The following is a 26447-nucleotide window of genomic DNA, read 5'->3' as shown; positions in this document are numbered from 1 at the left end:
CAAACAACCGTCAGCCTTGTGGGTTTTTTCCCCTTTTATATATTGAAGTAACTGATTTACTAAGGAGAAAAAAAAAAAAGAGTTAAATCTTATTTAAAAAGTCATCTCTCATGGGGGGAAGACAGAGGAGGAATTATTTTCAGATGTATTATGTTGCAGGTACAATGTGCCTCTTAAAGGGGGAACAAAAACCAGGAAACTATGTGAGGAAAGAGGAAGAAAAAGAATGGAGAAAGAATAGCACCATATTAGGTGTGAAGTAGTGTGCTTCTGTGAGAAACATTTACTGCAACTGAAAGGGGGAAATAATAAAGACAGACTTTGAGTGCAGTTGGAAAACATGTTAGAGAACTCTGGGATTATTCTCCCACCTCTTCAAGTTGAGCCAAAAATGTGAAAAAGATAGGTGGTCAAACAATATTGTGAAATTTGTCAATTTATTCAAAAGTGCATGCTTGTATTTGAGGACAGCCGAGGTAAACACTCACCACAGACTGTGGGCAAGTCAGTTGTTTTCTCGAGTCTCTTGGGTAAGTTGGGAGAGCATGTTTTGAAGTGCTGTCCAAAGCCCAGGCCTTTGGTGAACTGCATGTAGAAATACACTTTAGAGTCAGTGGTTCTGTGCATGACTGCAGTGGTATTTTGTGCTAGTACTGAGGCCAAGTGCAGCATCTGAATTGTTCAGGGGCCATCAAATCGGTCTCCTCTGCTTGCTCTTTGCTAGTGTACTCTTAATGAGGACTACAGAACATGTGTGCTGGAGAAGTGGGTTTTGTGTTGGTCATGAACCACACAGACTTCACAGGAGATAGATATTTTGAGAGGGAGCTCCAGTCTTAAGATGGTTTGGGTTGGAAGGGACCCTTAAAGATCATCTAGTCAACCCCTCTTGCCGTGGGCAGGGACATCTTTCACTGGATCACATTGCTCAAAACCCCATCCAACCTGGCCTTGAACACTTCCAGGAAAGGGGCATTCACAGCTTCTCTAGGCAATGTGTTCCAGTGTTTCACCACCCTCCTAGGAAAGAATTTCTTCCTTACATATATGTCGTCTGAACCTACTCTCCTATAGGTTAAAACTGTTACCCCTTGTCCTGTCACTATAGGCCCTGGTAAAAAGTCCCTCTCAGCCTTTCTTATAAACCCCCTTATATATTGAAAGACCGCAATAAGGTCTTCCTGGAGCCTTCTATTCTCAAGGCTGAAGAGCCCCAACTCTCTCAGCCCTTCTTTGTAGGAGAGAATCTTCAAGACAAGCGTTATTATGCTGATACGAAAGTGTAACTCGTGAGGCTGACACTGGTATCACTTGAGTGGACTTCAGGTGCTGATTGCTCATTAGCAATCACTGCTAATTCTCAGATTTTAAATGCAGCCCTTGTGTTTGTGGTGGCTTTATAAATCATTTGCCACCTGTAGAAGACACAAGATTTTGAAAGTTTTGCCCCTTTTTTTAAGCAGAGGACCTTGCCGATCCTCATGATGTGGAGGAAAAAGTGGAAACCATAACCTGAGTGCCTTCACAGTTTAGACTAAGGAGAAGGAAAAAGGGCCGTTTGAGATTTTTCATTAAAAGTAATTAAATAGAGTATTTAAAACAATTTATAATGTATGTTCTTCATTTTTCTAAACTCTTAGCCTTAGAAGTAGACCCTATCATTCTGCAATCATGTCAAAGGATCTGGGAATCAAGAAATAGCTCCTGATTTACACTTCAGAAAGCAAGCGATATGGAAGAGTAACTTTTGTATTTTCTGCAAGAGTCTCAATGGATCTAATGGATAGAAAAACACAAGCTATATTTGAAACTATGCTTTTTTATCCATCAGACTCTGGTTAAAATAAATCTCAAGGTTTAGGAGAAAAAAATACTTACTTAAAATTTTTGCCAGTGTTTCCATATGAGCCTTTGTACATGCCATATTACAGCTGCCAGTGTAATGCCACCTTGTTCAGAATCATGTAGTTACAGTGGTGTGGAAAATATTTGCACTAAGTAGGGTTTATGCACTGAAATACAAGGGTGCATGCTATTTTGTATATTCTTGCCATTATGTCTGAGTTGGAGCTTCACAAGTTGGAGTGTCAGTAAGAAGTTACACCTTTGCACAAACCTGTTAAACAGTTCAAAAATCCATTGTCAGGCCTCTTCATAGCTGCAAATGAAAGGTGGTGGGAATACTACCTTTCACTTGCTGGTTGCTTTTCAGGGGCTTCCAGTCACAGATTGTCTGGACTAGTGTTTTTTTGTGTGTCATACATATCCCTGCCCCTGTCTGTCTTCTGTAAACCTTCTATAAGTAGCAGTCAGTTAACTAAATTAAAGTGTTTTCTCTGTAATGCAGCTGTTTGGGGCTTTTGGTTTTGTTTTTTTTTTGTTTTTTTTTTTTTTAATTTTTAACTTTTGATCATGCAATCTCCATCCTCATTAAGTAGAAATGAAATTTTGGGAATACTAAGAGAAGACATTTATTTCTTAATTCAAGACTTGACTTAAATGTGTAGTTACATAGGTTTAGCTACATTATATGTTTATTATTCCAGTGCAGATTTATACACGGAGCAGACTAGAATCCAGTTGTGATAATCTATGGTGACAGTGCTGGTTGTGGGGCTTGGAAGTAGTTTTATAGGTGGAAATTGATTTCTGGACATGGGATATGAATGCTTTGCCACTATAAATTCAGTAATCAAGTCATTCTGTGGTAAACGCTCTTTGTGCTGCTCTGGCAGTGTCTTGAGAAGACCCTGCTTTAGATTGCGAGGTTAAATGCCACTAATCATCATGGCTTTTTCATCAATAATTTTTTTAAAAAGAAATCTTGCTTTTTTTATGTGGTTGTTAGTAGGAGAATGGTTTTGCTGCTTTAATACTGCCTTTGGTGATATGTTTCAGACAGTGAAGGAGTAAAATAGTAGTTGACTTTTTCAACTTGAAATTTTCCTTGCATCAGAGATCATTGTAGTTCGAGGTCATCTTTTCTGCTACAGATATGTTTTTACTATAGCACAAACATTTGAAGGTATATAACTGATGTATCTCCAGGTGTGGAAGTCGAAATTGCCTTGTTACTTGCATGATAGGAAAAGTATTTATTCTAAAAAAAGAATTAGGGAAAAATTACTTTTTCATAAGTGGAAAATCACTGCAAACTTGCCAGCAACATTTCCTTCAGCTGACTTGCAGAGATATTGCCCATTGAACACTATTGCGACAGCTTGTATCTGTCGTTTTCGCTGAAGTTCAGCCTGTAAAGTCAAGATATCTTGATCTGAGAGATGGGAAGATAGTTAAATTACATCATCATGGAAGAATACCAGCATACTTAGCTTTAAAGCCATTCAAGACTACATTGGCACCCCTTTGTTATACAGTGTAGCTGAAAACGAACTGCAGCAATAATGAACCAATCCATCTAAATCACAGCAGCTGAACAACTGACTGTTCTATCTCAAAATGCAAATGCCTTGTGCAGAATGGATTTAATTGTAAATGTTTGCTTAGTAGGGAATATGAGCCTTTTAGTTTGTGACAATAATCGTGAATACAAAGACCCACAGAATTTTAGGGTTTACATAGCTTGTCCCTGTTCTCATAACAATATTTCAAAGTCAGTTTTTTAAAATGTACTATTTGGCTTTTTTCTAGCCCGTGAATAGAACTCTAAATGCCCAATCTCTAAGTGGTGTTTCGAAAACTGAAAGATAAATTTAGCTCTATGTATTTAGATCAGGCAGGATTTTCTGTTGTATTTCTTTCAAATCTATATTAGGGCTTTTATATAGCTTCAGATAATAAGAGGAAAAAAGTGCTGACTTTCTGAGCTTGGATTTTTTTTGCAGTGCAGAAATGCCAAGTGTAAGTTAGAGTATTAGCATTTTCTTTGAGGTTCTAGTAAGGTCGCTCTCAAACAATTAAAACGTTACTGTTAGGAATTTCTTTTCTAGTAAAACAACCAACCAAACCCCCCAACCCCCCAGTATTGAAATTTTCATTCTTTGTTAAATTCTTGAAATTTGACTGCTGAATGCAACCTATGAGGATGAATCTCTGTCACCCACTGGAATGAATTAACTAAAATAGCATTGTCATTTTTAGGAGAAAGGAAAAAAGCTTACTGAGCTTCACTAGTAAAAAGAGAGAAAACAGAAATACCTGCCTCCAGGCTGTTCCTAGGTATCTTTCTGTGTAAGTAAAGACAGATAAAACTTTGAAGAAACACACAAACACACACACGTTTATGCTTCTGTTGGCATTTTGTGTGTTCTTTAATAGCGTTCACATGTGGATTAGTCTTTCTGAAAAAAAAGGCGACCGAGCCCCCTGAAGAATAGGCCTTTGTGACACTGGAGAAGTTTACTGCGCCAAAGTTATGGTAAGAATTTGTAAATTTTGGCTGCTAGAGTACTTCCTTCCCCTGCTATGTTTTTAATGTTGGAAACTTGTAAGTGTGGAATAGAGGGTGTTGGGGTGTTTTTTTTTTTTTTTTAATGACAATGCAAACATTCATTTCACAAACTAAACTGACTGTTCACATGACACTGCTGGCTGTATATAAACACCCTGTTGATCTTGTTCTGCAGAAGTCTTCGCTGGGCTTCTTGAGTCATACAGAAAGGCTCTGCTGCTCTTTTGGGGCTGTACTGTGGACTTAGCCTGTATCTACTCAGATTTAGTTTGCCAAATTAATGTCCCTGAAAGAAGTATTTTTACTTGGAACAGGGCCCTCAAAGCTGGGATGTTTTTCTATGTGTCCTTTTCTCTGTGTGTTTAAAATATTTCATTCTGCTATCTTGGGAATGGTTTTTGTTTTGCCTGTATTCCTCGGATAAAGCTGAACCTGTTGAGGAGATGTCAGTTGCAGAACTGTTTTCCTCTTACATACAATGTTGTTTCTTCACGTGGATTTTAGTTGAATGTTTTAGTTTGTGGGTAAGCAAAATAGCTTGGGATGAGAAAGCCATGCAGAGCACAGAGGGCCGAGAGTACGCTGGTAGCCACACTGCCAGGTGAGCCTTCCCGATGGCCTGGGACGTGGCGATGAGCTTATAACACAGTTGACTTCACAGGGGTTTTCTGAAGTAACCAAGGGCACAATTTGAGTCCAAGGCTAGACTGTCATGGTGACAAAATATTTAGAAAACATTTTCTTGCTTGAAACAAAAGCTTGGATTGTGCAACATGAAGTACCGTCCCAGTGTAATAAACGATGTTGTGTATTTTTAAAGGGTTCTCTGTGTTCCCTGACTGTCAGCTCTTGCCAGATTCAGCATGTTCAGGTAAAACGAGGCATTTTTTCTTGGGACTGTTGCCTTTACAAGCTGGGATAATTCTTCCCCTTTACGCAGTGGGGTTGCAAAGATGTAGCAGCCAAATTTGGCCTCTCATTTTGAACATAGTGGACATCCCTGTTAAAGACAGATGCAATGGAGCAGCTTCCTTTCAGACAAGGTGGCTCAGATGCATTAAGAGCAGTTGCTTAAAACTTACACCTTGTTATTGGCATAGGCTCATGTTATCCTGAGTGAGCTCTAGGACTAGTCTTGGTGATTGCTTTTATTGGGTTAGAACATGCTGTTCTTGCTGCAGTAGGAACCTTTTGTACTGTAGGTGTTTTCATCCTTCCATAATAACTGCTGTAACTTTTTTTTTTTTTAACACCTGAGGTTTTGAGATGTCCCAGCCTTACTGATTGTCTACTCTCTGCCTTGAAAGGAAACTGGAGGTCTAAAGTGGCTGTAGTAGATTGTTCATTGGGAATCATACAAAATTATTTTAAGATTAACAAACCTGTGATACCTTGAGTGAAGACTGCTAGCTAACCGTGTACAATTCAGTTCAGCATAACTGCACCATTTGGAGTTAATGCATTTTTTCCCAGTCTAGTCTGTGTTTCCTGGGTAATACCAGTTGTAATTTCAGAGAAAAGCATGATTTTACATGTATACTGCCTTCTCTGCTTAGAGCAGCAGGTGGCCAGATTTCTTTCTGAAATAGTGACTTGTCTCGGCTCTACAGCAACTATAACCAGACTGTCTGCAGAGACTGTATTTTTTGATCCTTGAAGAAGTTCATGTTTTCAAAGTTGCTGTACTTGTTGGAGTGTACTGTTATTCATGAAAATGGGAAATGAGCAAAACATGGAGAGGGGGAATATACTTTTCTGAGGTTTGCATCATCCTGCATCTTTGTATGCTTGGCATGTAACCTCGTCCCATTCAGAGTGCTGCTCTGAACAGGGCAGAGCTCGTTCTTTGGGCGGCTGCTTTGTTGCTATCTATTAGTTCCTCTGTTGCATTGAGCTGCAAAACCAGCTGCTTTTGCTTTTCATACCTATTTTTACCATCTCTAATTTGCTATTAAGATGTTAACTTCTGCCTCCAGTTAGCCTAGCATGTCTCTATACTGTGACTACAACATGGGGCAAGCAAGCACTTCTGTGCTTTCTCTTGTGTTACCCTTTCACACTTGGGAAATAGTCCCCGTAAACAGCTGCTTTATTATCCTCTTTTAAAAGCTCTCGCTCCTTGTGTTGCTTATAAAAGGCCTTGATGAACTTGCAGTGCATGTGTACTGAGACTGCTGTTCACTGTGATGCCCAGTATTGGTCCCCCTTTTTTTGTGTGTTTATCTGTCTGACTTTCTGTTTTCCATCTCCCGTGACAGTAACTGCAAAACAGGGACTGTCTCATTGTTTTATTTGTTCAGCAGGTGGCTCAGCCTCAGATGTGTATCTGAAGTTGCATATACTGCAGTAATACAAATCATTATGTTATGGAAAGCTATATCTAAAATAAGAAAAAAAATCAGATTTACTGATATAAGTTTTATATATTTTTAAGCCTGTTTTTTTGGTGGGGTTTTTTGTTGTTTTGGTTTTTTTTTTTTATGTGAATCCTCTCACAGGTTACTGTCAGGAATGTGCAAAAATTAGTATATATGAAGGTTTTTTCCTATTTTAAGGAGTCCTTTCCAGGAGAAAGCTTTCTTGTCAGCAGCTGTTCCAGGCTGCTAGAAATGGGCTACTTCAGAACAGCTCTTGTTGGTGTCTTGAAGAGGTTTGTTTACTCCTGTGACTTGACTGGGTGTGCTTATGGCAAAACCTCATGTTTCTGGAGACTTTTCTCTTTTCAGGCACCATTTTAGAAGTGGAATAACACACAACAGGATGTGTGGTTGTAGCTACACGTTCACACTTCAGAGGCTGTGCATACCTTTTTGACCATGTACAATCCTGTGCTATTTCTCTCATCATTCATGTGGTGAAATAAAACATGGAGAAACACAGAATTCATTTCTCCTTTTTATGACCAGTACACACACAGAATGTTTATTGATATTCATCTTTCTGCTGACTCTTACAGTCCTCAAACCAGTTACTGGAGGCAAGGAGATTAAAATGAGGGCACATGGCCAAGCAGACTTGGTTTTGTTCCTCGAATTTGATTTGAAAGTTGCAGTTTGATAAAGTTGTATTTGTTCTATTTTTTACCTTTGTAGGTAATTCAGGAGAATTATAAAAATACATGTACTATTAGTGTTAGGAGTTCTTTTGTAGAGTTTTGAATGGCCCTGCTTTGAGTGGACAATTAGGCTAGATCACCTCTAATGGCTCCTTTCAGCATAAAGTATTCTGTGATTCTTGACTGGTTTGATATTGGGAATCTCATGTAAAGTCCAGCCTGATTTTGAAGGACAATAACAACCCCATTTGTAGAGGTGTTTGGTTTTAGTTTTGATATTCCTTGTGATGGCCGTCAGACAGAAAATAAATAGCAGTTCCTTTGTTGTCAACAGGCCTTTTAAATTTTCAGTGTTGGCTGCTCTGTTCAAGTACAGAAGGTGGGATTTTTCAAGGAAAAGGTTCAAAACATGGAATAATTAACAAGCCTTGCTAATTTACTACTTTTTGTTAGTGTTCTGGGTCTCGGCTTTGGAACCAAAAGTTGCTTTTTGCTTTAATTACTATAATGTCTGGTTTACTAAGATTGCTGCGTAGCTGTGAAGCTGTCAGGAGTTTTGCTTTCATTTGGTTGGTTGGCTGTTGTTGCTGTGAGGCTTGCTGTCAGAAAGTAGAAAAATTTCTAACCTCATCCCAGCCTTTCTCCTTCACCCTTTTGTAGTCCTGGTGTAAAAGAAAGGGGAGAAATAGGGGTAGCAGTATGTGTGGTGGGACTAGCTCTGTTCTTTCTGGTCCTCTCCAAGCGAGGCTTCAGTTATTTTTTTGTCGCTGATGGAAGTTAAATTAGGTGCTTTGATTGTTGCCTACAGCAGTAGCTGTTTGGCTGCAGCTTCTTGAGACTGACCATGGCAGGGGTGTGCTTTAGAATCACATTGTGTTGCTGGTGGCTGAAGTTTACAGCAACAGCCTATTATAATAGCAGAGGCCTGGGCCATAAGGTCCAGTTTATCAGCAGTGATTGACCGGATAGACTACTGATAGTAGAGGTGACCTGGAAACTGCGCATGGCTGATCTGGTGCCCTCAGGTAGCACCAACTCACAAATTTCCTTTGTCCCAATCAGTGTAGTGACAGTGTCCTCTATCAAGGCCCATTCATGATGGTTTAGTAGCAGTCTATCATCCTTTGGCCGTTATGATGAGCATCTACCTTTTGGAGTCAGACTTGATAAACCAGGTTATCTGTAGGGTCATGGATCTCTGCTGTTTGTTCCAGGGTAATAGTCAGCTCACATAGTTGACATTAAATGCTGCTTTATGAATGCCCTTAAGTTGTAGAAGCTTATTTCACAACTGGTGGTCTGGATGGCTGCAACTGGAGTCCCAAAGGACAGAGTAAATTTTGGACCTGATGTGCCATTTCACTTAGAAAAGAGAGCCTTTGAGGACAGGGTTGAAGTCTGGCTCAGCCAGAAATAGGAAACCTTGAGCATTCTCCAGCCTCTGGAATTTGTTTTATCCGAGACAAGATTGTTGTGTGAAGTCTGGAGCCAAGGTCTCCATATGAAACTACATCAGATCTGTGTTTAGATCTGTGTCTGAAATAAGATAGCTGTAGTTCCAAAGGGATTTTTTAATTTCTTACTGTTTTATAACCTAAAATCTCCAGAACAGGGGGATTCTTGCAGGATGCGTGTCTAATACCAGCTTTCTAATAAAACTTTTAACTAATTATTTTAAAATTGTACTTACAGCCTGCCATGGATTTTTAAAAGTTTTTCTACTTTGAAAACTTGATATGTCTTCTGTCCTCTTCCCATGGTACCAGGATAGTGCTGACTGTTTTGGAAATTGTTTTCTCTGTTGAGATTTGGACTTCTGAATGCAAACAATGCCTCCATCTGATACCCTCTTCCACTTTTGCTAGGCTGCAGACGATGTTAATAAAAGGTGTAGGCATTCCCCATTCCTTGTTGCCCAAGGGAGATTGGTAGGTCAGTCAAACTGAAGGCAGAGTATCTAGAAGCCAAAGAGGTGCCCGGTGTATTAGAGTACTGTCCTGGAACTGAGAATCGAAGCCAGTCGTCCCCTGTTCTGCCACAAACTTCCTCCTATATGATCATCTCAGATAAGGTTATTTTTATCTCTCGGTGCCCCAGTTCCCTGTCTGTAAAATGGTGATAACAGCACTTCCCTACTTTGCAGGGATGTTGTGAGGACAAATGCAGCTCAGGCTGTGGGGCTCTTGGATTCTGTGGTAACTGGGAGCACAGTTGGAAGAAGGAAATGTTCCACATAAAAGCTTTCTGTTCTTTAAACCCAGTGGTAGGTTACAGCTCTGATGGGAGTGTGGCTTCCACTGATGTCATGGCTTGACTAGTGCCATGTCTTTTCTCTGAATGTTTCCTTGCTCTCTACTGTCTGCATACCAGCAAAGCACTTAACGTCCTTGCTAAATGCTATTGTTTGCATCCTTGGCTGCAGGCTCTGAGAGCCCAAGAGCCTGGGTGAGACTTGCTACTCCTGTGTTTGCCAGCGTGGGCTGCTCACAGTGACTGAATGGAGTATGTGCTTCTGGCAACAGCCACCCAGTGCATTTCAGAGACTCACTCAGACCCTGGAAGGAGTTAAAATTACGTATGAATGGATTTTCACTTGCGAAATTCAAACTACTGTAGCAGTTACTCTGAGCAAGCTGTGTGTGGACTGCAGTCTGACCAGAAGAAAGCAATTGTCCTTGACATAACTGATTAAATTTCATAGAAACCACATCCTTTGTGTTGCCACTGACAACATAACATTCCTTAACGTTTGATTTCAAGCGGTGCTTTATTACCCAGCTGTACATGCAAACATACTTTCTTCGGAAGAATTTCTGTCCAGAGACACCACAGAGGAGTGCAAACCTCTTTCCGTTTTAACGTGGGCTTTGTAGTACTTGTTTATATATAGTACAACCAGGTAAGAGACAGGAAACTTATCTGCTTACCATTTGCATTGTCACATGTCCAGAGGGAAGGCTGCTGTGTGTCGAATACTTGTTCAATCAAATCTTGCTCATGCAAATTGTAGTGTGTATTTGGGGAGCTTTTTGGGCCAGGAGGTAGGAGTGTACTTTGTTTATTGCTTGCTCCTTGAAACATGTGGCTCATGTCATCTTCCTTGTTCACCTGCTTTGATAAATTCTATATTTAGTTGTCTCTGCCCATCCACTTGAACAGGACAAAAATAACTTCAGTGTAATCCATCCTCTCTGTCCTTTCCACTCCACCCCTTCCCTCCCCTTTCCTTTCCTGCTGCTGGGTTTAGGGCATTCAGTTGTTTGGGAAGTGGTGGATTTTTTGTTTGTTTTGCTTTGTTTCCTTACAAGGAGTGTTGGAGGGCTGGAGAAAGCATTTATAACCTGCAATAAAATTGTTGTGAAGAGTATGCAAACTGTCAGAAACACTTCCTCCTCTCTTACAACATTTGCTTGAGGGGTCAGAGTGTGTGCAGAGTGCGTGGAGGGAGGTGGAGCAGAGGTTGGGAAATGACTTGCATGTGGCATACATACATCTGTCTGACAAAAAGCCAACCGTGCCAGGGGATAAATGGACAAACAAATAGTGTTTCAGTTCTGAACTCAGAGGTTGAACCTAAAGTTTGCGCAGGAGCAGTTCTTCAGATAAATTTCCAATGGACCTTGACTCCTGTTGTGCAAACATGTAGTAGCTAGCACAGAGACTGTGCTCTAAATACGCATAGGCTGTACTTTCCACAGCTTTTCCTGTGTCCCATGATGGGCATAAAGTCTGACACAGATCAACACTGGCCAAAACCCTCAGAAGTATTTTAGCGCTTAACCTCTTGATTTAGCATGAATTAAACACAAAATTAGTTAAGCACTTTTGTTAATCTAGCTGTGGATGTTGGCTGTTTTTATCTGTGAATTGGATAAAGGACGTCCACTGAATTTACTAAAATGTTTGCTGCCTGTGTTATCTGAAATATTATTGTCTTCCACTATTAAGCTGATAGGAATTTGAGAGAAGCTATTGTTTTGGTGAAAATGCTTTGAGATACTGCTTGCCAAGTTTTTGTATCTTGAACTGAGTGTTGGGTATGTTGCTGTTCCTGACAGACACAATGTCTGGAGATGCAGGGAGGAGTGTTTGTTCCCACAAAAAAACATCATGTTTTGTAACTTCACTGATTTTTAGGTTGTGTTAAAGGTGGTGATGAGGAAGAGGACTGAGGGAAACCCCTTAATTGTTGCCTAACAGAATTCAAGTTGTTTCTTGACAAAATTTTCTGTTCAGTATCTGCTTTTCGAAAGAAAGCGAGAAATTTTTTTTGTGTCTTATTTTCACATTCATAGAATTACTGCAGGACAGGAAGAAGAACTGGGTTTGAAAACTGGTCACAATTTTAAAGATTAAAATTCTTCTTTCTTCCTCCTCTTTTGCTTGTGTGCCAATGAAAGCCTGAGCCCCATGGCAGTGTCAGGGTGGCAGTGTTGCCCCGTTTCGATTTGCAGCACCCTGGGTGACACAGGTGTGAAGGACAGCTAATTGGAGGACACCAGATCACATAGATCCTTCTGTGCTGTGAAGTGTGTTGGGCAGTGCAGTGGAACCACTAACCAAACCTGACTTTCACTTAGGAGCCTAAATCCTGATTTGAGTTTGTAACAGTACTTGCTACTGGAGTCTGCCTTGCCACCTCACCTCACTGGGGTGGCATCCGACTGCCTTGGCCCCAGTGCTCAGTCCTGCCTTTAAAGCATATGGTGCTTTAGTTTTTAGGAACACTAATTCCTTACTTCACAAGCAAAAATACGCACCCTGGGTGTTTGAAAAGGAGCGGGCCCTGAATTGACAGTGCACTTCTTATGCTTCCAGGCATAGTGTAATCCTGTTAGTAGTCTGGATTGCTGCGATGGTACTGGGCAGGCCAGGCTGCCTCGCAGGCATCTGCTTCTCTGCCTATTGAGTCAAGTCAATATCCTCAAAACTGCAATGATGGATTACGCCTGTCACGGTTTACAGAATTTTGTCTTGTGTGTTTAATAAAAGAAAACAGATTCTAATGCTTATTATTTCTGAAGTCCAATACGTCTGAACTAAAGCTCAGTGTATGCAAGACAAACTATGCTTTAATTTTACAACTGTCTGATGGGACTTTGCGATTTATTTGTTGTTACTTCCTTAATGATGTTGCAGTCAGAGGCACTGTTTTGCTAAATGTTGTGTAAAAAGTAAATTGTAGCACAGCAGATGTTGGTATTTGGATGGATGTCGGTGCAATGGGGGGACAGCAACAGTCATCTCTGTCAGCTGTCTTCAGTCTCGGCAGGCCTGCTGCGTGGTTACTTTGGTGTGTAAAAACAGCTCGTTTTGCAACTGGGAAGTTTGGCATTACATTTGGCAACAAGCCATGTAACTGGGTTAACACAAGTGTTTATCCAGCGATTTTCTCAAAATTGGTAAGTTGGAGAAAATGTTTATTAAACTTCAGTACAAAGGAAAGGGGAAATATGGCTGGATCTGTTGTTTTTAAAAGGCACTGATGTTTCTGACGCTAAATCCCATTTTTTAAATTTAATTTCCCCCACCCCTGTCTGTCTTTTGCTGTTTCATCATCAGCCTTTTTGCAACTTACTGTTTACAGTTTCCCTTTTAAAGATTAAAACCGGGAAGCATACCTGATGAAGTGCAAAGTATATAGAGTGCCATAACTATCTTTCTCTCCATCCTGTGTGCTGTCATGAATTATGTGTAAAGAATAGAGAGGTCTGTGTAGCTATTTAATTCCCCCTTCCCTGTTTGGTAGAAATTCTAATTGCATCATGGAACAGGAGCTCAGATCTGCAGAGCAGTTGGTTTTTGTGCAATAAATTACTGTAAACTTTACCTTTGGGTTAAGTAAAGAATCCCTGCAGATCATCAATAATTTTTCATAGAACTCCTGTCAATATTGGACATACTTCTTTATAGAAATAGCAATTTGGACTGCATTTTTAGTAAGGAGGGGCAGGAGAAGGCAGTAGTTTTGCAAAACGGCAGCAATTTCAATCAGATTTTATACCTGAAATTGGGAACCTGTTGATTTAAGGTTCATTGTGAAACTTTATCATAATGGAGACATTTAGTTTGGATTAATTTTTCTAATCCATTTTAATCTTGTACTGCTGCTGTGATTAAATGTCTTCATTGCTTAAAAAGGGCTCCATTTCTTTTGGAAAAGGGAAGATGATTAAACTAGGAAATCTGGATTCTCTCATGAGGGGAAGAAAACTATGTAGAAAAACATATTCTCCAACCAATGATGGTGACCCAGGAGTGGACTTGTGCTTGGTTAATGTTGCAGTTGAACTACAATTTTATTATGAAATATATTACCAGGACGGTAATTTTCATGTGGGTCCTTTGTTCTTGCTTTTTTTTTAAAAAAAAGGAGAGGGTGTTACCTCTACTTCCAATTTCTATACTCAAGCATGGCTTCGTTTAGAAAACTGTAATTTGCAACAAGGTCTGCCCACTACAAAGATCCATTTATTATGCTGTGGATAAATGAAAATTACAGATTAGCCACTGCAAGTGCGCAGTGATGGCTTTTTGGAAACTTTTTTTGTCTGTTATCTTGATACTGAAACTGTAATCCTAATGTTAAAGTGGTTTTCTTACAGTATGGAGAGGGAGGGGGGAATAAATGCACAAAAGCATTGATTTGGAAATAATCTAAACTTTATAGCTTCCCCAAACCAGAGGGTGGGTTGAGTTTCATGGCCAGCCTGTCTTTTGGAAGATCTCACTGTGAGCATTGGCTCTGCCTGTGAAGGAGTGGGGTCAGTGCAGCGATGTCGTGTGCTGATAGCCAGGTTCTGCATTAGCTCTGTTTAACGTACGTACCTGTGTGTGTGTACTTAAAGGATGTAGCTTCATTATTTGAACTTGCTCTGATTTGGCCATGTTTCAAGAATGAGGTTCGAATGGGGAGCAACACTGTCCTTGTGCGCTGGGCGCAACCTGCCCTTCCAGCTGTGTCCCTGTTGCTGCTGGGATGGGACCAGGACCAGGACTGATGATAGCCACAGGCCCAGCTGGTGTGGCCTGGGGTGAGGGTCAGGCTGCCACCTCTCCCTGCTGTGCCTATGCTCTTAGCAGCCCAGCGCCTTCCCTGTGTGCCCAGCAGAGGCCCAGCACTGGGGACACACCCCAGCTTGTCTCTTTGCCAGCATCCTCTTCTCTGATGCAGCAGATTCAAGCCATAATTGTGGTAACCACATGTTGGCTCCTGTCCACACTCTTCCCCCTCCACAAGGTGCCTCTGTCCTCCCCCTTTCTCCTCCTGCTCCCTCCTGCCTTGATGCCAGCAGCAGCAGGGTGTTCAGGGTGGCCTGGCTTGGTTTGACCCCTGGGGCAGCAGAGGAGCCCCTAGCAGCTGCTGCCTGTGCTGATAGCATCAGATCAGGGGCCAGTGGAAGAAAATGCTGTAACCAGAGCATACGCTAAGCATCGAACGACAAAGCAGGGTTTGCATGCAGGGTTTCCTGTACCTGTGCATGTACCTTCCTTTACAGAAGTCCCTAAGGCATGAACATGGCCCCAGGTAACCTTCTTCAGGAACATTACCCCAGGTGACCTGTAGGTTTTTCTCTGTGTTTTGTTTTTTAAAAAAATATTTTTTATCAACAAATCAAAGCAAAACCCAACTCATATGAGTTTAAAGCTTTATTTATAGCTTTCTGGTGTTCTCCTGGACAGCTGCTGTAGTTGTTGCAAGTTCTATAGACTTGAAGGGTAGCTGTAACCCGGCTAGGCAAGGGATGTGTTTTGGTGTTTCTTTTGCTTCTGTTCTTTGGGGACATGCTAGTAAGAGTGGGAAATGAACTACAGTGAGCAGGCTGTGCTCAGTTACGGGACAGGGCTTTTAGGACTGAAGTGGTAGAGGTGGTGTGCATGGTGAGGAGCAGTTGGTGTGGTGTGCTGTGCTGTGCTTGGAAAATCAGGTGCGGAGGAAAGGTGCGGCTGATGCAGCAATCCCTGACCTCTGCAGATCCGGTGGGAGAAGTACCAGGTTTGATAGGCCCATGGAAACCAGTGTCAGTTTAGGGTTGGCTGGGGGTAGAGGGTGATGTTTGGTTTTCCCCTGGGAATAGGAGCAGTTTTAAAAGAGGAGATTGGAATTTTTGCCATGTCTTCTCAAAATGACGGTATATATTACACTGAAAAGTGTAATTCAAGCTTCCATCTTCCTGTACCCTTCTGCTTTTTGCTTCTGTGTGGTGTGTACCTTTCATTTTTAATGTTTTTTTAAAAATTAAATGTGGCTTTAGCATACCAAGATGCTGTTGCAACATGAAAATTAATTCATGGTAACAATATCAAGGTAGGTGGGTCTTTATTCAGTCTTTGTTCAGGTGGGTCTTTATTTCATTCCTCCTTGTATAAGAAACTTGTGTAAGATTTTCATGTGACTGGCTGGAATGCATCTGTCCTCGAGCTTGGAGCTGTTAGGGAGAGGTATGATGAGCTTACTATAATAGATGTCTTTGGGGTTCAAAAAATAATAGTCATGATTATATGTATGTGGTTTTAGTAGTACATACATATATTTCGATATTACAGGGCTAAATTGTGGTACCATTGAAATCCACCAGGAATTTTGCTGTTTGACTATATTGAGACTCAATATTTTTACTGTGTATTGTAAAAATAAATTAATTTTAATAGTCTTTTAAAGTGACAGAAGTGTGTAGCCTGTGACCCTGTTGAGGCAGCAGTGTGGATTGTGCTCTGCTTCGTGGTGACAACGCACCTCACTGCAAGGCACAAAAATCCTTGGCAGAGTTTCTTATGCCTGTGTTACTCGGCAAAGCTTAGCACCAGAGCTACGGTGGCTGTTTGCTCTCATGTTACCCAGTAGTGAAGTTGCTTTAATAAATTTTCAGTATGCAATTAAGTTACTTTGCAAAATTCCTCTGTACTGAGGCAGGCATTCCTGTTATCTGGAGGAGACTTTCATTGCTGAGTTTGGGGTAGTGACTCAGTAAAAGTTATCTGTGGAATACTAAATTTGGAGGCGTAACCAGGAGGTTGCCATGATAACAAATATTAGAACTTGCTTTCTGGGAAGTGCTTGTAATTTTTCCATTGATGGCCATTAAATGGCTCAAGATAAACGAAACTTTTTATTAGAACTAACATGGTCTCTGTGTGTTCCTCCAGGGTTTTGCAGGTTTGCTAGTGATGAAATGAAGAAGGGAAATCCAAAGTAGCCTCAGCCATATAAACAGCACACCCCTTTTTTTTTATGTTGCTTCTTATTTTTGCCATTGAAATATTTGCTTCACTTGGCTTTTATACATCTTTCTATGAAATATTTACCCAGTAACTGTTTGTATAAACATGTTTAAAATTCTGCATTGATTTTTTTTCTTGGCACTTTGAAGAAATTTCCTGATGCACAGCATGATCACACAATTACTGGTAGAGCTTTTATTGTAAGTGGTCTGAAACAATTCTGTGTATTTGTGTTGAAAATTAGGACTCAAACCCAGAAGCTAAAGGATAACAATATGATGTGTTAATTTCTTACCCTCCATAAACTGCTTATTTATAAAAGTCCACGTTCTGCAGCTTAGTTTCTACAAATAGAGCTTTTTCTTTCCATTTTGAGACACCTCTGAGGATGGTCCATATCATCCGTTTTAGAAAAGCTGCTGTTTCCATAAATCTCCACTAATGTCCCTTAGCCTTTTTTTCACCATTTCTTTACAATTCCCCGAGGTTTTGATTCGCTCTGTGAAAGGCACAATGATCTAGTAATGGGAGCCTAGAAGAATGAGCCAGGGACTCATGAGTTGTCGCTGTGGATGTTTTCTGTGTGGCTGTGTCCTGCTTTTTCCCTCCCCTGCTCTTGCTTTCCCATGTGCACCCACCCTCCCAAGTTACCAGCTCACCTCTAAGCTTCACCAACTTTGGGATTTTCATGGAGAGCCTCTGCTGAGTACTTTTCAGGTTTAATGTTTGCAGAGCAAATAAATGTATCATAAAAATCACTCTCACCTGAGTCTTTGGCTCTCCTAATCTTTTTTTTTAATGGAGCAGAGTGGAGGAAAGGACCTAGAATCAGTTTCTAATCAATTAATGATTTTTTTCCTGAACATCCTTCATGTGTAGGCAGCCCTAGGAATACAAGCTACAACTGTGCTTTCAGACTTACTTTGTCTCATCTCTGAAAGAACTTTGGTTTGTATACATTTCTTTGCTTTGTCCCCTCTTACACTGTCAGTCTCTACACAGTCTCTAGACAGGATTTACTGAAGAACAAAACTGGGTATGTCATATTTAAATAAGGCATGTGTTCAGATAAGCACAAGAGTCATGGCTAGGGATGTTTATGCTAAGAGGTAAAATAATTAAATCAGCTTTTAAATGATGTCTAGAAAAGCCCTTCCTTGTTCGAATACACCAGGGTGTGGCATTTGGTGGTTTTGGTTTGGTTTTTTTTCTTTGTATTTTTAGTAGAGATCATAAAATCTTTGGAGGATTAAGTCACACCCTTTATATAAATACATGCATTATATTTAAGAGCCTGATTTTCAGAAATACTGATTGTATTAACTTCAGAATGAGCTCGAGGAATAGTTGCAGGTATTTCCCTCCTCTAAAGGAAGATAACTTAAAAAGTTGCAGAGGCTTGTTAGCTTAAGTGCCTTGTTAGCTGCTTGTGCTATTTTCCATCATAACGTCAAGGTAAAAATTACTTGGGGAGAAATAATTGTCCAATCATGCGTAATTCAGTTCAGTGAATCTGACATCTTCTCTGTCACTTTTATTTATTTAAAAAAAATGAGAGTTGGGCACCTGTCAAAAGCAGAAGAGTATGTGGTGGCACTTTCTGTTATAGGGATGTTTTATTTTGTTAAAATGCTGTAGCTGCTTACAAGCATATTACAGAAAAGATTTCTCTAATTGTATTTGACACCTTGTGGTAGTTTTAAGTCCTTTTGCTCCCACCATGAGGTAGTGGAGACACAGTTCAGTCTGAAATTGTTTTCAGCGTAGCTTAAGAAAATGCTTTATACTTTAGTGTAATTTATGTAGCTATCCTTAAGACTGCTGTTTTTAATGAAACTTCATTTACATCTTCTCCCACTGGAGACAGCTGTAGGTTAGGACTAGCCTGACTAAGCTGTGCCAAAGGTAGGAGTAAGGAGTTTTTTACATGCTGATTAATTCTCTTTCGCTCCTTTGGGAATATCTGGTATTGCTTAAATTGATTGCTGTAAGCAATATGGCAACATTTTTGACCTTCTAAACTGAAACTCAGCAAAAAAAAGAAAAAAAAAAATCCATGTTTCAGTTTTACATAACCATACAGTTGAAATACAGTGATAAAAAAATAGAGGTGTCATCTGTAGTGGTGGTGTTGACTGGTGATCTCAAACCTTTTGACAGAGATGGAATTGGAGAACGTGGTAGTTGTCCATCCCCTGCATGGAGAAAGTGTTGGGTGAGAATCTGTTTTTCTTTCTCCGTAATCTGACTTCTGATCTCTCCCATGATCTGGCTTTGTGAATCAGAACACCCATTCCTTGCCTTCACTAGGTGTTTCCTATCTGTGCTGTTTTGTAACTAAAGACAGAGGTAGCTTCCAGTACACTCATTTTTGTACACAGCGCTCCCATAGAGCTTTATGGGGAGCGCTGAGCCAAGGCTATTGCTTTCTGAAGTTAATTTACAGACGTGGGGTGCCAGGTGACCAGGAGCAGTCCTCGAGGGGTTCCCTTTGTCATCTGAAGGCCAGAATGCTCAGCCATCCCCCTTCGCCCCACCTCCAGCTCCCCTCTCGCTTCCCTCCCTCCCCAAATTCCCCCAAGTTATGATAATGAAGCAGGTGCCCTGTGTTGCAGCTTTCTTTGAGCGTGAGAAATGGCTGTAGGTTTAGAAAAGCCGGAGCCGAGCTGGAAGAGAAGGAGGCATTTCTTCTTAACCTGTTGGTAGTCACGTCAGTCATGGCCATGCGGACTGCCGCCACACCGCAAGACCGTCCAGCTGCCTGAGGAACAACAAAGCGGGGAGCGAATTTGCCGTGCCCCGAATTAGCCCGTTGTGACCGTGGGACCCTGTATTAGGGCCGTGAAAGGCGCGGAGGAGCTGGGCTGTGAGCTGTGGAGTGCTGGCCTGGCGCAGGCGAGCTGTGGGCCGCGGGCTGACCTCCCTGCCGGGGAGCAGCCCCGGCGGCAGCCCCGACCGCCTCATTGAGATTCAGGGCACAGGCAGTGCCTCCGCAGCTGTACGCTGGGGGCGACGGCCGATGAGGCATCCAGAGAGGGGCCAAAAAAAAAATCATCAAAGAACCGGCCCCCTTCGCTGCGCCTCTGAATAGGCAGACTAAACCAGAGGTCCTTCTCTCTCCGCGAGCCTGTTGAGAAAGACATTAGCATAACCTCTTTTTTTTCTCTCTTTTTCTTTTTCCTTTCCCCAAGCTACCGAAAATCTGGCACTGTGTTTAAATATCTTGTTTTGACAGTTTGTTGAGGGAAGGGAAGAGTGCTGCACCAGCCTGGTGGGTGTCTGTGCAGCTATTTTTAAAAGAAAATACATATTTGAACTGAGAGTTTTCATTTGGGTCACCCTAGACTTAATTGTTTGGTGTCAAGTCGTTAAGATCCAGAATTAGCTCTCTGTCTTTGGAAAGGACTTGCTTCCGAGTGCTTTAGAAATGCAAAGGCAAGTTTTCAAGCCCTGCTTTCTTTTTCCAAATCTGTTTTGATTTCAGCTGGTTTTGAAGCGAGGGGACACTTACCCTATTTACTCAAACAGCAGAAGCTAGCTGTAAATCCCTGTCCCACTCTTCAGTACGCAGGAGATGGCAGCTCCTGAAAGCTTCACGTCTTTAAGGAAGCTGGCTTCTGTTTCGCTGAAGCCTTATTAGGCCGACAGGATGCAGACCACTTCTCATGGCCATTGAAGGCTCAGAAATGAGTCATTCCGCCTTTGACCAGTGGCGCATAACTTTGGTGTTTCCCTCGGAATGTTCAGAGCTGTACAATCAAGGAATGGCGTACATCTTCAGAGTGTGAGGGAGCGTAGAGAGGACTTGCATAACCGAAAAGCTCTAACATTTTGAGTGTTAACCTTAATTGTAATTAATGGTGCTACTGCTGATGCTCAGAACAGGAAGTTTAATGCATTATTTATCCATAGATTTGTGGTAGCCACTTGAGTGCATTTCACATAACTGAGACCTTGTTTTCAGTTGGTGCTTCTGGGGTTGTTCTGGTTACTTTGGGGCATAAGAAAGTTAATAGTTGGTCCAAAGCTTTTGTAAATATCAAGGGTATCATTGGATGCTGACTTGGTTAACCTAATGATTTTTTTTTTCAAACCAGTGGTATGTATGAGTTGATTAAAAAAAAAAAAGGCAGAGACTTCTTAAATATAGTCTGTTCTGAATTAAAGGGTGTGGTGTTGGCTTTGAATGAGCTTGATGCAGCAACAAGCATGCAGCAGTTGGTAAATAAAGATGGATTTTCTTTTGTTCTGCTGGTGCTTGCTGCTCATTATTCTCCACTTACCCCGTGAGCTTCCCAGGGAGTGGCAGCTGTTTCTGATGTTAGACACTCTATCAGTGGTAGACAGCTCCAGATTCGGTGAGATACTGTTGTGGGGAGGAGAGGAAAATAACCTAACCCTGCATTATTGTAAATCCTCAGTAGAATTAACTTTTCATGAACCAAGAGAGTTTTGTGTTTAACTTTTTCTGAAATATTCAGGCGTAAGCGTGCTTTGCAGTACATGTTACTGTGAAAAAGCTTTTCTGGCATGAGATGGATTTACATTCTAAGTGTGTGTTAAGTATTTTAATGTGCAGTGTGTGGGGGCAGACACAAGGCAATAAAGGGAAATCGGTCTATAACAATCTTCATGTATACTTCCAGAAATATACAGTTTGGGAATCTTTGCAATTTGGAAATTGCTTGGAGTAAACAGAATGGTACATAAAGATTTTAAATAATAAAGCTAGCAAGCTACAGAGGAGTCTGTTTGGTTCCAGGATTTTATATGTAGGATTTATAACCCATGCTTTTGCTTTCCTCTCTCTGCAGTGTTAGCATTCTGTTACTGAAAACAAAGAAGGCTCTGCCAGGGCATTACACAAGCAATGAATCACAGAGGAAAAAATGTTTTGCTTTGTAAATTGTTCACTTTTCCATGGTGGATCATTATTATTATTTTTTTAGTGTTGTCTGGTAGAATTTGCCACACATACGTGAATTTACTGTACTTGGTACAATTCTTCTAGTGTGACTACATAACTACTAATATTAGTGACTTCAAGTAACTTACTGTTATGATTCTTAAAACTGCAACAGGAATAAAAAACACAGAGCAAAAATTGAAATGGATCAATTCACTCTTCGGGCATGACAGCTTACTGAGTATATCAGAGGAAGGAAAAGGTGTTAATCTTTTTCAATCAGCTTTGTCCCAGTGGTTCCACATAATTATTTTTTGTCTGTATTGATGAACACCTTTTTGGCCTAGAGGACTTGGATTTACTGTTGTGATCAATATGGGAGTCCTCACAGGCTGTAGGAAGTTTATAGTGTTTTAGCTAATCATAAAAGTATGAACTTGTTACTTAAGAATACACACTTTGTACATTTTCTTGATGACTGCATTGATAAATCTGTGTTTCAGAACTTCTGTAGAGGAACAATAGTTTGCTCAGGCTTGAATGTAAAATTACACTTAGAGATTATCTGATTGGGAAGTCGCATACCAGGCAGTGTCTTGCCACTTTGCTGCAAGATGCAGAAGTATAACCTCAGCATGTTATATAATAAAATTTATACCACAGATGCTGCAGTGTGCCTCATACTGTCCTTGGCAAGAGCAATAATCAATAATATGTATGCTTGCCATATTACAGGATTCATTAAGCTTCAGATGTGGAAAAAGACGTTTAAAATCCTGTTACTTATTTGCAAATTAAAAAGGTGGATCAGTCACCAGAACCAGCTAAAGCAGTGGGTAAGGGAAGCTCCAATAGAATAGTCCTTGCAAAATGCCTGGCAGTAATGAAATCCTTGGTTTTTCACACAGAAAGAGTGAAGAAGGAGTGAGTGTGGAGGAGGATGCTATATATGTATGGAATACACCGTTTTAAAGACTATGTGATTAATCCTGTTAGATGATGTGTTTCTAACAGGGAAACAGATCGGTGGAATAAAGCTGTAAGAAAGTATGAGAGCCAAACGTAAGCATCTAATCTAAGAGGAAGAGTCTCTTTTGACAGTACAGTGTAATTTTGTGTAAAATTATGCACACTTCACTGAAAATAACCAGATAGTAATTTCAGAATCTGCAAAAAATAAATGTGCCCTCTGTAAATACCGATGGGGAAGACGTGTAGCATAGATTAGGGAGTAAGGGAAATGGAAACTGTTTTGCCCCTCTTCAGGTATTTTTCATGCCATCCAATCTGGATTTAGTACTAAATGCAGACATGATAAAGGGCGTATGATGGTTCCTAGGTCTCCTGCGTGTACTTTATGCAAGAGAAGAAAATACCAACGAGTCAGGTATGTAACAGTGTGTTCCAAAATCTTGATGGTCTGGGCAGCCACCTCCCCGACCTGCTTACCTGGGAAACCTCTCATCAAGAGCTAGGCTGAGCGTGCCATGTATCTTCTTGTCCTGTAGTCACATCTGTGGTGTAATAGTAATGAGATTGGAGTAATCTCAGTGATCTGGGCTGAGTTGGACTGATAATTTAAATGTGAAAGGCTTCATAAGCTCCTACTGATCCCAGAAAGTTTTCAGCTTTTAATTAAGGTCAGAATTAAAAAGATGATGACAACAAAACCTTCTACATTTACTGCCTTGCTTATAAATGTTAAGCCATGACAGCTATAGGCAAATTCTTCTGAAATTCCTAAAGCAACGATGACATTTTTGTAAACCCCTTACGGGTTAGTATAACACTTTCAGTTGTAACAGACGTCTCAAAAAGACTGAGAAGGTTTGTGCTCGTTTCTTTTCCTCTTGTCTTTCTTGCCCTGTTTCCTGTTTCTTCAGTGCAAATGGATGTTTTCTGTAGATGTGGCCACTGTTGCAAAGGTAGCTATGTGTGACACTCTCCACCGGTTCGTTAACTCTTAGTTTTTTGCTTTAGATTAGAAAATCAAAAACCTAATGAGGGCTACACAGGTGAAAGCAGCAACTGAGAGTGTGTATATACCCATGGCCATGTGCCGTGGTCATTGGGGTTGCTTGTGCTTCTGTGTGCAGGAGAGAAAAGTATGAGTCTGAATGGAGAAGAAATGACACAGCTGGTGCCTGAAGCAGGTTGAAACTGCACCGCAGAAGGAGAGGAGGTCTGTGTGGAGAGGAAGGAGACAAAGCAGCTGCAGGGGAGTTCCTGGGGCAGGATGCACATCGCTGGGAGAGAAATTACCAGTGGAAGAGAGCCGAGCAGCAGGAAGAGAGGGTGTGAGCCGAGCCTGGGAGAACAGGAGAGCAGCAGAAGGTTGCCAGAGCCAATAAATCTGGGGAGCCTTTTCTTCTCACTGCTCTCGGTGGTTGTTTGAGGAGCTCACCAGCAGATGAAACCGTGGGCACTGGGTACCAGCCGCTGCAGGGGCAGCATCGCGGGGTGCGCAGGCGTGCTCCTGCTGCAGCAGACCAGAAAGAAGCTGGGCTGCTAGTCTGCTCCCTTGTCCTCTCCCTGTTGTTCGACAAACAAATGAGAAACTATTCTGGAGGGAGGAGGCTATAGCTGCTGCCCAGCTGTGGGTGCTTTGTAGTGGCTGCTGCTTTAAAAAACTTTTTTAAATCAGTTGTTGTTGGGGTGAGAAGAGTTGGGAAAGTGTGGCTGGTACTCTCCTTTCAATAGTACCTCAAGTGAGGCTTTTGTGATTCAGCCAAAAAGAAACATTAATGCAGGACTTGTAGGACCTGGAGGGCCAGCTTGACACCATGTAAAACTATTTGAGGTTCTGGAGAACATAACATGGATAGTGAGCAAAGGGGGAAACTGGGGCACATTGACAGTCACCCAGAAGAGCCACAGGTGGAACCCGTCTTCCTTCCCTGAAGCCCAACTGAATAAATCCAGTAATAACAGGTTTTGATCAACTCTTCTTCTACTGCTGGACATTTTGAATGTGGCTGTAACGCAGCCACGCGGCTGTCACCTGTGCAGGTTACGCAGATGAACAGTAGCATGGTGTGAGCAAGGGGTGGTTTCTTTGACAAAGAAAGGTGAATATCTTTCAGAATAGAGGTGTTTTTTCCTTTTTTGGTGGCTATATATCATCCAGTGTTTTCCCCTTCATATTGTGATATATCATCTTGTGTTTCATGCTTGAGATGTTGTGAGAGGAGTGAGTGATGTTATGTAACTTAAGCAGAGAATTATCTTCTTATGTTCTAAAAGTGACTGTTGGTTTGATAAAGCAGTTGACTAATTAGTAAATTACCCATTGTTGTTTAAAATACTTGCGCTGCAAAATGTAAATGAAAAAAATTTCTCCACTTGTCAGTATGAAAAATGACAATAGCAAAAATAATACATAGGACATCTGCTCTGATTTTTTTAAAATTTAAAATGCATTTAAGGCAGATGTTGCAGAATTTGAATGGAAATCAGAGTAGATGGAAGAACAAAACATGGCTGTTTACCTTTTATGAAGTCCCATTTTTATGGTTAACATTACTAGCAATATCTGACTCAGTGCCTGTATTTTTCCACTGTTTGTATCAGAATGAACTGAATGTTCTTAAAGTTGCTGCTATGTCATGCTGACATATAGTTCTAATATGAAAAAAAAAATTATTGGCGAGTCAGTATTTCAGGTTGTTTTCTGACGTTCTCTCCTTTTGCCCATCCTTTCTTTGCAGGAGAATACATAAAAACATGGAGGCCGCGGTATTTTCTTTTAAAGAACGATGGCACGTTCATTGGCTACAAGGAACGACCGCAGGATGTTGACCAGCGGGAATCACCTTTAAATAACTTCTCAGTAGCTCGTAAGTGTTTTTACCTGCTCCCTCATCCAGTTTGGGGGTTGATGTCTTCTTGCAGTCATAGCGCTGGTAAGATGTATCAGTAACATTTGGGTTTGCCCAGTATGATGTATGTGTTTATTTGAGACAATAAAATCCCACTGTATTTCTTAGGAATAACGGTGATCTAGAGGTTTGATGTTCTGCTTTTTTTTTTTTTTTTTCTCCATTTTCTACTAATTACTGTTTGTGGTTATAGAATAGAATGGGTTTGTTTGTTCATATTTTGCATGTCATCAGCTTTCTTTAAAGTGAAGATTAACCCAGGCACATCTCTTGATACTTGGCAGGTAGGCACAGTCGAAACATTTCAGACTCTTGTTCTGCCACCAGATCTGAATTCAAGTGTCATTGACATAGGTCAAAGTTAATTGATTAGTAAAGTAAGAGAATGCAGAGTGAGCACTGGTTTTGATGAAACAGAGAGAGTTTTTCTTAATTTTGAACATAAAACCATATTTCTTATGTTAGAGCCAACAAACAGGTTTGGAAATAATAACATCTCCTAACCTCTGCACTCTGTCCTATGCAAACATTTCCGACTTTGCTCAGGTGCTGAAGCACAGGATGCGATAGAAGACTCTGGAGATAATTTCCTTTTCTTGCTCATGATTTTAACCTTTTGCTGTATACTTCCAGCTTTTATTTTCTCCTGTTCTTACTCTTTCCTGTCTCATGATGTGCCTGTGTCTCGTTCCACCACTTAAAAATAGATCATTGTGGCACCTGTTATTAACAACAATCTGTTCCTGGTGACTGGTGGAAGCAGAGCTCTGCAGAGAGAAGGGTAGGGGCTTTCCCTCTTCATTACAGGGTAGCTTGAAATATATGGGGTTCATCTTTGTAGTTGACCTTTAAGCAGTCAGATTTATTGTGGAACACCCCGGGCCCAGAAGAGGACTGGGCAGCACTAGGAATTAACACAAATGTTCATTTTTTTCCACTGGTAGCAACATATACCTACCTGTTCTGACTGATGAT

The 26447-nt window shown here is 41.0% G+C and overlaps 1 protein-coding gene across 6 annotated transcripts in view; it reads left to right on the top strand.

Moving 5' to 3' along the window:
- AKT1 (AKT serine/threonine kinase 1) overlaps positions 1-26447 on the top strand; it is a 74848-nt gene that overhangs the window by 14126 nt on the left and 34275 nt on the right. For all 6 annotated transcript variants that reach the window (XM_074908788.1, XM_074908790.1, XM_074908791.1 and 3 more), the window contains one exon: positions 25302-25430. In XM_074908788.1, coding sequence (XP_074764889.1) covers positions 25302-25430 — 129 coding nt within the window. The remainder of the gene's footprint in view (positions 1-25301; positions 25431-26447) is intronic.

The sequence above is a fragment of the Athene noctua genome, chromosome 6 (assembly GCF_965140245.1).
Source record: "Athene noctua chromosome 6, bAthNoc1.hap1.1, whole genome shotgun sequence".
In the NCBI taxonomy this organism is placed as follows: Eukaryota; Metazoa; Chordata; class Aves; order Strigiformes; family Strigidae; genus Athene; species Athene noctua.
This window is presented reverse-complemented; position numbering and strand designations above follow the sequence as displayed.